The sequence below is a fragment of the Diceros bicornis genome, chromosome 34 (genome assembly GCF_020826845.1).
Source record: "Diceros bicornis minor isolate mBicDic1 chromosome 34, mDicBic1.mat.cur, whole genome shotgun sequence".
Taxonomy (NCBI): Eukaryota; Metazoa; Chordata; class Mammalia; order Perissodactyla; family Rhinocerotidae; genus Diceros; species Diceros bicornis.
Genome location: NC_080773.1, coordinates 13,274,272 through 13,286,977, shown reverse-complemented (window position 1 = coordinate 13,286,977; position 12,706 = coordinate 13,274,272). Strand labels below are relative to the sequence as shown.

Sequence of the window (12,706 nt, the reverse complement as noted above, 5' to 3'; positions counted from 1 at the left end):
AGCTCTGAACGGGGGCAGAACAGAAGGAACTCTGCAGCGGGTCCAGGCTGTGGTGCGAGCAGCTCTGTCGCTTGAAGCGCATGATCTAATAGACCCTGTGGAACTAGAGGCATCTGTGGCAAGGAAACACCCCTTGTGGGGTTTACGCAAACCTCAGCAGGAGAATCACAATGCAGCCCACCAGGCTTCTGGAGCAAGGACAGGGCATCCACAGCAAAGCACACACCATTCACAAAGCAGTGCTTGGTGCGCTGCTGGGTCACGGAGGAGAGAAGCCACAGGACCACGAGACATCAAGTGACCAATACGAGCTGTCTCACCCAGCAAATCGTAAGGCCAGGTGAGCCAAGCACCCATTCTCTGTAAGACGGAAGAGGTGCCTCTAGGATTGGGCACAGGCAGGGCCAGAGGACAAGTCAGCTTCATGCACGGGGGTCCAGCTCCATGTCATCCGTCACTGTTGCATCAGTGCCTGTTCCTCTGTTCACACTCACGGCCACATGGCAGGGGGCCCTTTATGACAGGCTGATGATGAAAGAAAGAGGCTCAGGTTGGTCCATGGGTTGGCCCAGTATGTGGGAATAAGAAGAAAATGGACTTTCATTTCACTACGGCCCAGTTCAAGGCTGGCCCTGAAACACGGTGCTGAGAGGAAATCTTCCCAACGAGCAGAGCTGCAGGTGATGAAGCTGATGGTCTACTGTGTGGAAAGGGAAGCAGCCCAAGGTGACTATGCATGAACTTATGAGCAGTGGCGGATCACCCTGATGCTTGGTCAGCAGCCTGGAATTAACCTGAAAAAGATGAGATGATCACAGACGAGGACATTTGGGATAGAGGTATATGGATGGACACGTGTGGGTGGACACACAGTATGGAGATGTTTTTGCATGTCAATGGCCACCAGAGAGCATCAACTGCTGAAGTGACATTAATCAACCAAGGAGAAATAATGACGTGGCCAGTTGAGCTCAGCCTCTATCATCAGCCTCCCCAGCTCTGGCACCCCGGCCACAGGAATGGAGCAGCCATAGTGTCAGGATGGAGGCCGGGCATGGGGCCCAAGAGCACGAGCTCCCGTTCACCAAAGCTGACCTAGCTGCTGCCACAGCAGAGTGTCAAGCTTGCCCGCCAGAAGCGCCAGCCCTGAGAAGACGACCTGCTGCTTGGTGGCCAGTTGACCGCATTGGATCCCTTCCACCCTGGATGGGGCAGTGATCTAACTAGACTGGGATAGCCCAGCCATGGGTTTGCCTTTCCTGACCTCAAGGCCTCAGCCAGAACTATCATCTGAGGGATTTCAGAACTCTGGTCCACCAACAAAGGATCCTGTGTAACATCACCATGGAGGAAGGGATTTTAGTGTAAGGGAAGTGCAGCATGGCAGAGGACCATGGGATCCACAGGTGCCATTACACACCCCATTACCCAGAAGCTTCTGGCCTAATCGATCAGAGAAATGGCCTATTATAGATGCAGGTTAGGCCATGCTTGGCATTGAAACTCAGCAAGGATAGAGGACCATCACTGGGTATGTAGCATCCACCTTAAATCAACTGTCGCTATATGGTGTTGGGTCCCAAGTAGGTAGAAAAAGGAGTCTGGGAACCAGGAGTGAATGTGAAAATGGCATGCTTCCCACTGACCCACCTTAGAAATCGGTGCTTCCTACCGGAAGAAGTTTAGGCTCTGCAGATTCAGAGGCCCTGGTTCCCAGAGAGGAATCCTTTCCACCTGGAAGACAGCACAAATCCCACTGAACATGAAGCTCTGGCTGTCACCCAATCACTGCCCTTCTGCCAAGAGAGCAACAAACAAGAGGAGGAGTTGACATCTTGAGAGGGGTAATTGACCCTGCTGTCAGGAGGAGGTAGGGATCTGCCGCACAGTGGGGGCAGGAAGAACACGTTTAGCACTCAGGTGATCCACTGGGGCATCTTCAGTTACTCTCTTGACCAGACGTAGTGAAAAAAATGAACAGGTAGAGAGCAGCCATAGCCTGAGAAGGTCATGGTCACAATGGCCTCAGACCACTCAGGGATAAGGGTTTGGGTCATCTCCTCAGGTAAGCACCTAATCCCGCAGAAGTAGGGTAAAGGGAATCTAGAATGTGTGGTGGAGAGGGGAATAGTGAGTACCAGTCACTTCCCTGTGACCAGCTGCAGAAGTGGGATGTAGGTCATCCTCCTAACCCTTCTTCTGTAGGTTCCTCCAGAAGATCAGACCAAGCAGAATCCTGGAAAAGCCGTTCCCAGATCCAGCCAGTGATCAGAGCTGTGCAAGGGGGGGACTGTAGTGGATACTGTGGGGATCAGAGCCAAGCCGCTGAGAGCACACAGCCCTGTCCCTCCATGGGAATTTCCCTGATCCACAGGGAACCGCCTGTCCCATTTTCATGCCTCAAATCCAGAGGAACGCCCACAGCAGTAACTGACCCATGTGGAGGTGCAAAGGCCTTTGTGTCAGTTTGGAACAACTCCGAAGGACCCGCCCAGCTCCAGAGCTCCCTGCAGGATAAGTGGAGACCTTGTTTTCTGTTGTGTTGTGGGGTAGTGTCTCCCTCTACCCCATCCTGCCTGCACACTCCCTTAGAGTCTGTCTCCCAAGAGTCTGCCCCAGTAGAACTTCTGCGTGGAAGTTCTCATCTCATAATCTGTTCCCAGGAAACTCAATCTAAGACAAGTGTTATGGCAAGTCAGGTTCAGCTCCCTGGGGTCTCTCTCCCCATTTCTTTTCTCCAAGATGCTCCCCTCTTTCTCTCTTCCACATTATCACCAGCCTGGAAGTGGCTGGTGTGGGCTGACGAAATATCAGGAACTCGATGGGGAGAGCACACGGTCACGCTCCCCATTAAACCACAAAGTCATAAAGCAGAGAAGTCTCTAACTATAAGAAATTTACTAAAACTATCATGACTACATAAACCATGTAAATTAAATATGGAAGTGATGGATTTATTTCTTTTGCCAATTTTTCATCAAGAGAGCAGGGAAAAACGTAGGAAAACTATGAGCATTTGGTTACTTTTGGAAATGGTATTTAAAGTTAAAGTCTTTTTGTTTTGATATGGCCTCTCTTTCTTCCACTCCATGGACCCCTACCCTCACTCCCTTCTACCCTCGTTCATAATTCCGGGGAGAGACTGGACAGGAGTTGGTAATGTTCCAGGCTGTGGAGAAACCACGGGATCTGGTGAGCAATAGTGCTGAAGAACAGGAAATGGGCACTTGCTCCAATCACCCCAGCAACATCTGTCCATTGCAGGGTCTGTTTTATTGGGAACAGGTCAAATCGCACGGTTATCAAAAATCTTCCTTTTCACACTTATCTTTGTTATCTGTTTTCTTTTAGAGTCCATGTATTATGGTCTTTAAGAGTATGGACTCTGACGCCAAGAATAATTTGTTTCCAATCCTAACTTATTAGCTGTGTGACACTGGGTGGGCGATTTACCACTCTATTCCTCATTTCTCCTGTCCTTAAAATGTGAGCTGATAATAGTACCTACATCATAGGGCTCTTGTGTGAATTCAAGGAGTTACCCTGGGGCAGTACTTAGAATATGACCAGATCCACTGAGATCTTTCACTAACTTTTTGCTATTGTTATAGGACAGGATGGTTCTCCTTGTGTTGTTATCATGTATCATGTATCATGCTATCATATTTCATGTTATCATATTTCTTGTGTATTTTGTCGATTGACAATAAAAAGAACACCAAATGTGTGTGTGTTGGTAGATTTGATCCGTTCTCCTGCATGTCCCACAGAGAGGGACACTCATTGGTCCCCTGTCCCCAGCACTGGACTTAGGCAAAGCCTCTGGAGGTGTCAGGATCTGGGGACTCCTCTGGGAACCCCCAGTCATGGACCCCGGGTGAACACATTCACTCACACAGTGTCATGCACACTTAGAGTGTTGTGTGGAGGGAAATAGATCTGTCTATTGTGGCCTAATTGTACCTTCCAGCGACGGTCCCTGCAATATCTCCATCCCACAAGCTCTACTGCAATGTGACATTGCCACTCCGCCATCACGAGCCAGCTTTAGTTTTCACCACCCCTTGAATCTGGGTGGGGGCCGTGACTGCTGGGAACATAGCACACAGTGTCACTTCTGGGCATAGCCCTTAACCAGCCTTCAGCTGTGACTTCCTGTCCCTGAAACACTGCTCTGAGGGCAGCCAGCCCCCACGGAAGACGTTCAACTACTTAGGGCTGCAGGCGGTGAAAAGACCGAGTCACGTGGAGAAGCCGCTTGTAGGTGCTCTGGTCAACACCCCAGCTGAGCTCCGGCCGTGTGAGTGAGCTGTCGGTGACCTCCAGCCCGGGCCAGCCTCGGATCAATCATGTCCCAGCTGACGCCTGACTGCAGCCGCGGATGAGACCCCACGTGACAGTCACTCCCCTGAGAGACCCGGAAAGGGAGACAGGTGAGACGGGGACAGGTGAGAGGGCATGACCAACTGCCAATGGGTGACAGTTACCAGCTCTGGCTAATATTTTTAAGAAAAACAGCTAACTGAAGGCACTGGAGAGCAGCCGGAAGCAGGCGGAGACCGGTAAGCTTCTAAAGAACAGAACGCACTGTGTGAGACCGGAGTTCACACGGCTTTTCCTCTGGGGACACACCTCCGTCCATGTGGCAAGGGACGCCTTGAACTCCTGCAGGAACAGTTATTGACTTGAGGTGTCAGACACCAGAGTTTGGGGGCTGCCAGAGCAGTTGGGAACTGAGAGGGGAAATCCCGATATGGAGGGAGCCCCAGAAGAGGGAGGATGAGTCTCCATAGAAATTACCCTGGATCTTGAATGTACTGAAAGAGAAAAGAAAGCTGTCAATACAGAATTCTATATCCACTGAAAATATCCTGGAAAATTGAAGGGAATGTAAGACGGCTGCTCTCATTTCCGTCATTCAGCAAGAACAGAGGAAGGAGATGAGGAGGGCATTGCCATTTCCTTTAAAGGAACAGCTCATAAGGGGCTCAGATCACTTTCACTCATGTGCATTGGCCAGAACTTAGTGCTGTAGGTCCAGGGAAGGCTGAAAAATGTTGTCTTATTAGACTAATCTTGAACACTTTTACAATTCAGGGGTTCTCTTAGTAAAGGAAGAAGGGAGGATGTATTTAGAGATAACTAGCTGGAGTCCCTGTCATTCCTGCTTGTAGACAATTATGTGATTGTGTGATGGCTGGAGCAGCAGCAGCCGTCTTATGATCTAGTGGGGAGACAGTACTGATATAGTGAGGATAGAGGAGCAGCCAGATGGAAAGAGCCTGGATCCGCTATGACATCATGGCCTCTAAACCAGTACTGTTCAGTATAAATATTATGTGAGCCACATTTGTAATTTTAAGTCTTCTAGTAGCCACCATTAAAAAGGGAAAAGAGGCACTGGCCCTGCGGCATAGCGGTTAAGTTTGTGCATTGCGCTTCAGTGGCCCAGGATTTGCCGGTTTGGATCCTGGGCGCCGACCTACGCACTGCTCATCAAGCCATGCTGAGGTGGCATCCCACGTAGAAGAACTAGAAGGATGCACAACTACGACATACAACTATCTACTGGGGCTTTGGGGAGAAAAAAGGAAAAAAGGAGGAAGATTGACAACAGATGTTAGCTCAGGGACAACCTTCCTCAAAAAGAAAAAAAAAGAAAAGAAATATATGAAATTAATTTTAAATATGCTTTATTTGACCCAATATATCCAAAATATCACTCCAACATTTACTCAATATAAAAAATATTAGTGAGATTTTACTTTTTTTACAGTAAATAAAAATTCTGTACACACATACATCTATTTCCTAGCCCTGTGCACTGAGACAGTAGAGAAGCTGATCCTTGTAGCAATCAGCCCATCTAGCTCCCAGATCTTGGTTTCTAAATACTGTTCTCCACCAAAACAAACCAGAGCTCCTTGGGGAAATGGCTGCTGACAGAAATGGGGCAGGAAGATGACAAGATGAGCCTGGAAATCTTATTCCAGAAAGCAAGGAAGTGCTCCAAGATTGATGGAGACATATTAAGAGGACGTGGGAGCCCCCTTGAAAGGGTTCCCATTGGCCTCCTCTGGGAACTTGAGCATCAAAATAAACAACAGTAAAGAATGACAATCCATTGAATAAAATGAGAATTCCTAAGTCCATGTTGGTATAAATCAGTTGGTGAATACATACACAAGGGAGGGGTGAAAAGCTCTTCCTACAGGTCGACTGTCAACGAATAAATGTAGAAAGAATGATGAAATTAGAGACTCACTATTCAGTAATTGACATGATATTAACAGTCAGGCAAACACCATCCTTAGATGCTAAAAGGAAGGGGTCAGAGTTTGAGAGTAGGTATTTACACAGTCTCAAAGTTTCTCCACATATTTGTAACAAAGAGAAAAATAGTAACTTTATAGTGGAGACATTTGGCAGACAGCATCTGAAAAAAAGGTTTTATAATAAAACTTCTTCAAATTCTGGAGTCTATTTTGTACTCAGAGCACAGCTCAGCTCGTGCCAACCACATACCAAGGGCTCAACAGCTACACGTGGCCTGTGGACCACACCGGACAGCCCGGCTTTAACTGGGCCCTGCTGTGCCAGACTCTCACCACGTGCGGTGATACGTGTTCTTCTTATGAAGACATTTTTAGTTTACGTTACTCTACGTAGAGCAGAATGTACTCTAAGCGACCCACTCACCCTCAGAGGGACCACACGCGCCCACACACAATCACACACAGACCGTGGTAGGCTGAGTAATGGCCCCCAGAGACGCCCAGCCCCATCCCTGGAGCCCATGCCACCTTCTGCCACACGCCAAAGGGACTCTGAGGATGTAATTAGGGCTTACGGACTTAAACTAGGGAGATTATCCTGGTTTATCTGGTGAGCCCAATCTGAACACAGGAGTCCCTAAAAGCAGAGAACTTTCTCGGGCTGGAGGCAGAAAAGATACGGGGCAGAAGGAGAAGTCAGAGGGATTCCGAGCGTGAGAAGGGTCTGACACACTGTGGCGGGCTCTGAGGTGTAGGGTCCCACGTGCAAAGACCAGAAAGAGGCCCCCAGGGGCTAAGGACGGCCCCTCACAGCCAGCAAGGACACGAGGACCTCAGTCTCCCACTGCAAGGGACAGAATTCCGCCAACAACTTGAAGGAGCTTGGAAGCGGAGTCTTCGCAGGGCCTCCCGAGAAGGATCCAGCCGGCATCACTCTGACTCAGCCTCGTGAGACCCTCACTTAGCAGAGGAACTCGCCGAGCCCCCCGGATCCCTGAGCTGCAGAACGGGAGACAACAAATGCGTCTTGTTCCGAGATGCTCAGTTTGTGATCATTTGTTATGGCAGCAAAAGAAAACACCCACACAAGCACACACACGGTCCCAACCACAGAGAGCATGCCTTCGTCATTGTTTATTTGCACAGGTTTTATAAAAAAAATATAAAAATAAACATTTTATTGGGCCTGAGTTTGAGAATTCAGAAACCTATCATAAATACATAAATAGTGGTTTGGTGACAATAAATTAAGACAAGTGGCTGATGCGTCAACATCTCAGATGCTGGGACAAGTTGCAGGTGGGTCTCGGGGGTCAGACACACAGGTCTCCACTGGCGACACATTTCACGTCCTGGGCGAGGAGGCGGAGGAGGTTGAACATGACAGAGGCTTGGAGGCAGCCACGGAACTCCTGTGGGGAGGAGGGATGGGTCAGCGGCCGCCCATCCTCTGGGCTCCCAGTTGCCCCCAGACACTGGTCACTCCCCGGTCACTCACCTTCCTCGGGGCCTCGTGGAGCCGGTGCAGCCAGTGGTGGAGGCGGCCCCGGGGCCTGGGGCCCACTGTGGGCTGAGCGGGGACCTGTGGGCAGAGGAGGGGGGACAGTGAGGCAGGGCCTGGGACCGGGGGGACATGTGGGTGGTCAGAGCCTACAGACACGGCCTGGGCGCCCCAACACTCACACAGGCCTGGAGTTGAGAGTGGATGAGGCTCAGCGTGTGAAGGGGCTGGTCCAGGACGTCCCCCAGGGACGAGTCAGCCATGGTCCCCAGGACCTTCAGAGTCAGGGCCAGCTCCGCCTCCAAGGCCACGGGGCGCTCCCACACCTGAGGAGGGGGACAGAGACAGGTGAGAGTGCACGGGAGAGAACAGGTGAGGAGACCGAGGAAGGGACAGGTGACGAGGAAAGTCAGGGGACAGGTGGGAGGGCACAGCCACTGTGGCCAGGTGAGGGCAGAGGTCAGGGGGACTTGCGGGGGGACAAGCAGAGCGGGACAGTGAGAAGCAGAAGGTGAGGGGGCCGCCTAAGGAGCCAGATGAGCGGCGCCCGGTGAGGGCAGGGGGCCTGACTCTCCCCTCTCACCTGCAGCTGCTTCAGGTGCCAGGTCCTGGGGAAGGGGCGGGAGCCGCAGCTCCTGTTATGCTTTGGCAAGAAGGACTCTTCCTAGAGGGCAAGGGCAGAGGTCAGCCAGCAGCAGGAGGGATGGAGGTTAGACCACTCAGTGTGACTGGGGGATGGCTGACAATGGAGGAGGGGAGGTTAGCTTGCTAAAGGATGGTGGGGGCACCTCCACTGCGGGAGGACACGAGTCAGCCCACTGCAGCCAGAGTGGGAGATAGCCCACTGTGGGAAGGGTGGAGCTTAGCCCAGAAGGAAGGGGGCAGGTCTACCCTCAGCCAGGTGTAGCAGGGTGACCCACAGAGGGAGGGTGGAGGTTAGCCCACAGCAGGCGGGGCAGAGGGGAGACTCACAAAGGCATCCCTGGCCCTCCTGAAGGCCTGCAGCTCTCGTGGGGACAGGGACTTGTACTGGGCCATGTGGCAGCCCCGTGCATCCGGGGGGGCCCTGAGGCGCACGGAAACTGCTCCTGTCCTGGTCAACACTGTGGTCATCAGCGTCAGCACCGGCACGCAGCCCACAGCCACGTCTGTGTTACGGAAGGACAGAAAGATGAGGGGATGGACGAGAATTCAGGGGCTGGGGAGGTGAGGGTCACGCACAATGACGTGGGGCTCACCCAGCTTCATCCTTGGTCTCTGGGCTCCGTCAGCAGATGGGGGCTCCAAGTGTCCGCTCTGAGGTTGTCACCTGGGGTCTCTCCTTCAGTCTTGTTTGGTGTCTCTGACCTCAGTCTCCTCTTCTGGATCTCAGCCCGCTGCTCTGTCCGTCTGTCTCTGAACTTCCAGTTCCGTCGGGGATGGAACTCCTGCCTGAGCTCCATGGTGCAGCTTTTAGCCTGGACAGACCGGCTATCTGGGCTGATGTAGGAAAAGCGAAAACAGCCTGAGGTTGATACCCACCACCAGGGGGGGCCCAGGCCGGGGAAGCCCAGAGCGGGGCGGGGCCCGGAGCCAGGTGAGCACTGGGCGAGAGGGAAACTGACAGGACTCAGTGCTCGCCTACAGGAAGGTGAGCTCCGAAGACGAAGCCTCAGGGCCGGCTGCTGCAGCCCCCGAGGGGTTCACGGTGCCCTGACGGGGCTGGATCCAGGACGGGGCTGGGGAGGGGGCAGAGAGACTCGCCCTTCTGCAGGACGCCCCAAGGCAGAGAGGGGAGGGAAAAGGCACCCTAGGGAGTGATGCCACCAAGAATCTGGAATTTCCAAGAGGGACACTGTTTGGGGGAGGGGACCCGGGGGGAAGGCTGCTGGGGTGGTAGAGAGTCAGAAAGGGAAAACGCCCAAGAATTAAGAGAGGAGACCAGCTCTTCCCCACCTGCCCCCACCTGGTACCCACAAAAAATGAACGGGGCGGGGGGAGCTGGCACCAACATCTTCTTTCGTTGTCCAGACACAGAAGGACCGGGTCTAGGAGGCTCTGCTAAGGAATCAGGGTGAGGACAAGGACTTCAAGAAACCAGCTGGTTTGTGGCCAACGCCTTCACTCATTCCACTCGTATTTATTCAGCCCCCACTTTGTGTCAGGCACTGTGCAAGGTACAGGAATAGAGCAGTGAAAAAAAATACGTAAAACAGTCCTTCATGGAGCTTTTGACCAGAGAGGAGTAACAGAAAGCATAAGGGGAAGTGAAGTGTGTGGTATGTGTTACGTCAGGGAATGGAAGATGAGAGAAGGAAACAGGCATGAGAGCAGAGGGCAGGAGGGAGTTTGCGTGAAACCAGTTGCTGGGAGAGAATGCACTGGAACAAAGACCTAAGGGAAGGGAGGGAGGGAGCCATGTGAGGATCTGAGGGGGAGCCTATTAGGCAAAGGGAACAGTCAGTGCAAATGGAAAACAAAACACCCCCCTTTTGTTGAGCGTGTACGTGTCACAGAGGCTCCGCCACAATGTGGAATTGACTACCCACAGTAGCACCGAGGGCATACATACTGTGCTTTGCCTACATTTTAAATGCAGAGTAACCTGCAGGGACTCAGAGAGGTTAAGACACCCGCCCAAGGTCACACAGCAGACAAGTGGTGAGGGCAGGATTTTAACCGAGTTTTCTCTGACGCTAGACAGTAACCACTGCGCCCTCCAGCCTCTGTGTCCCTAGATCTCCTAGGCCTGGGGGTGATGAGTTTCTTGGACAGCAGGTGCCGAGTCCTTTTTGACACTTGACCCCCACCCTGACCCCTTCTTTCCCTCATTCCTAGTTCCAGGGAGGCAGTGGACAGAAGTGCCTAGTTGGGAAAATCTTTGAGCCCTGATACATAAAAATGTATCAGAAGCAAGAGCAGGGATGTACTCAAGTCACTCACCAACGCCTTGGGCAGTTTCTGTCAATTGCAAGGGCTTGACCTCAGGGGAGGGGACATTGCATCAAAGGAGAATTCTGAAAAGCGACATATTATCTCAGAATTCCTAACCTTCATCCTCATTTTTCTTAAAAAGAAAGTTCAGGGTCCGGCCCGTGGCTTAGCGCTTAAGTACTAGCGCTCCGCTACTGGTGGCCCGGGTTCGGATCCTGGGCGCGCACCGACGCACCACTTCTCCGGCCATGCTGAGGCCGCGTCCCACATACAGCAACTAGAAGGATGTGCAACTATGACATACAACTATCTATTGGGGCTTTGGGGGAGAAAACGGGATAAAAAGTAGGAGGATTGGCATTAGACGTTAGCTCAGGGCTGGTCTTTCTCAGCAAAAAGAGGAGGATTGGCATGGATGTTAGTTCAGGGCTGATCTCCCTCACAGGAAGGAAGGAAGGAAGGAAGGAAGGAAGGAAGGAAGGAAGGAAGGAAGGAAGAAAGAAAGAAAGAAAGAAAGAAAGAAAGAAAGAAAGAAAGAAAGAAAGAAAGAAAGAAAGAAAGAAAAGAAAGAAAATGTTCAGTGAGGTGGTTGAGAGCAGGGTCCCTGGAGCTAAAGGCTGTGGAGTTCAGACCTGGCTCTGACCCTCATGAGCTGTGTGACCTCGCGAAAGAGGCAGGCAGTTAGCAGCAAAGATTGGCAGCCCAAGATCTGGGCAAATGAAAAATGTACAAATGTTTGTATATTTATGTGTGTGGTCATTTATGGAGACCATTTCTTTTTTTTTTTAAAGATTTTATTTATTTATTTTTTCCCCCCAAAGCCCCAGCAGATAGCTGTATGCCACAGCTGCACATCCCTCCAGTTGCTGTATGTGGGACGCGGCCTCAGCATGGCCGGAGAAGCGGTGCGTCGGTGCGCGCCCGGGATCCGAACCCGGGCCGCCAGCAGCAGAGCGCGCCCACTTAACCGCTAAGCCACGGAGCCGGCCCTATGGAGGCCCTTTCTTAAGACTATACTGTGACCTCATCTGGAAGCTTTACAAACACTATTTCAATGTCGTTACTCATTTGAAGGGAAGGATAATAACGCCACTGGATGAGTGAGATACTGAGGCTCAGAGAGAAGTAACTGGCCCGCGGTTACTGCATGATTAAGCGGCAGGGTCAGAATTGAAACTCAAGTCACCTGATTTTTCTGGCTCAGCACATTTTACTGAAGAGTGCGCCCCAAATGATCACAGGGCAACAACAGTGCAAATGCAGGAATATTTAATAACTGGCAATACAGTAACACCAGGAGACAGAATAGTAAGTACACACAGGAATTTCACAAATTAAAAAAAAAAAACACATAAGTAACGGAATCCCAAAAACTATAGTGAATGAAGGACTTTGGGCCCCCTCACTACCAAATCCCTCAGGGAACACGGCCTCCCCGTTGGGGAGATCCAAGAGTCACAGTTTCATAGAATGTCAAAGAGGGCATTGAGGGTTCAATCGGGGGTGGGGTCTGCCCTGGGAGAGGGTTCTTGGGGTTCTGGTACCCACAGACGGAGAAACTGGTCCATGGTACGTGGGGGAGAGCGACCAGTAGGCAGACTCTCATCTCAATTCTCGTCCTGCCAATCTGGCCCCAGGAAGATCTTAGAGCAACACATCCACGGAAACATCGCCGCATCCGGGAACTCGTCCTGGACCTTGGGAACAGTCCCCGCGCCTGTCGCCCCAGGGCAGGCGGATGGGGGTCCGGCCAATGGCAGCAGAGTCTCCGGAGCCACGGCGCCCCCTGGCGGAGACCCGCCTGGCGCCCCGGGGCCACCGAGGGCCGCGCCCGCAGCGCCCCTCCTGCAGAGCCCGGGTCCCGGCGGAGCCCGGCGGATCAGACACAAGGCCCCGCGTGCGCCACCAGCCTCAGGTCCCACGTGAGCAGGCGCAGGAGGGTGAAGATGACTGTGGCTTCGTGGCACCGAGGCGAGTCCTGGAACCCGGGGAGGAGGCGGAGCGAGGCCGTCAGGAA

At 52.2% G+C, this 12,706-nt stretch overlaps 1 protein-coding gene across 1 annotated transcript; it reads right to left on the bottom strand.

The window, feature by feature from the left end:
• Positions 1-7,588: 7,588 nt before the first annotated feature.
• On the bottom strand, positions 7,589-9,218 carry LOC131397970 (interferon lambda-3-like). The gene is made up of 6 exons (XM_058531063.1): positions 9,086-9,218; positions 8,749-8,924; positions 8,360-8,440; positions 7,959-8,102; positions 7,774-7,857; positions 7,589-7,687 (listed from the first exon to the last, which is right to left on the bottom strand). The coding sequence occupies exons 1-6, from the start codon at positions 9,216-9,218 to the stop codon at positions 7,589-7,591; spliced, it is 717 nt and encodes a 238-aa protein (XP_058387046.1).
• Positions 9,219-12,706: the final 3,488 nt, after the last annotated feature.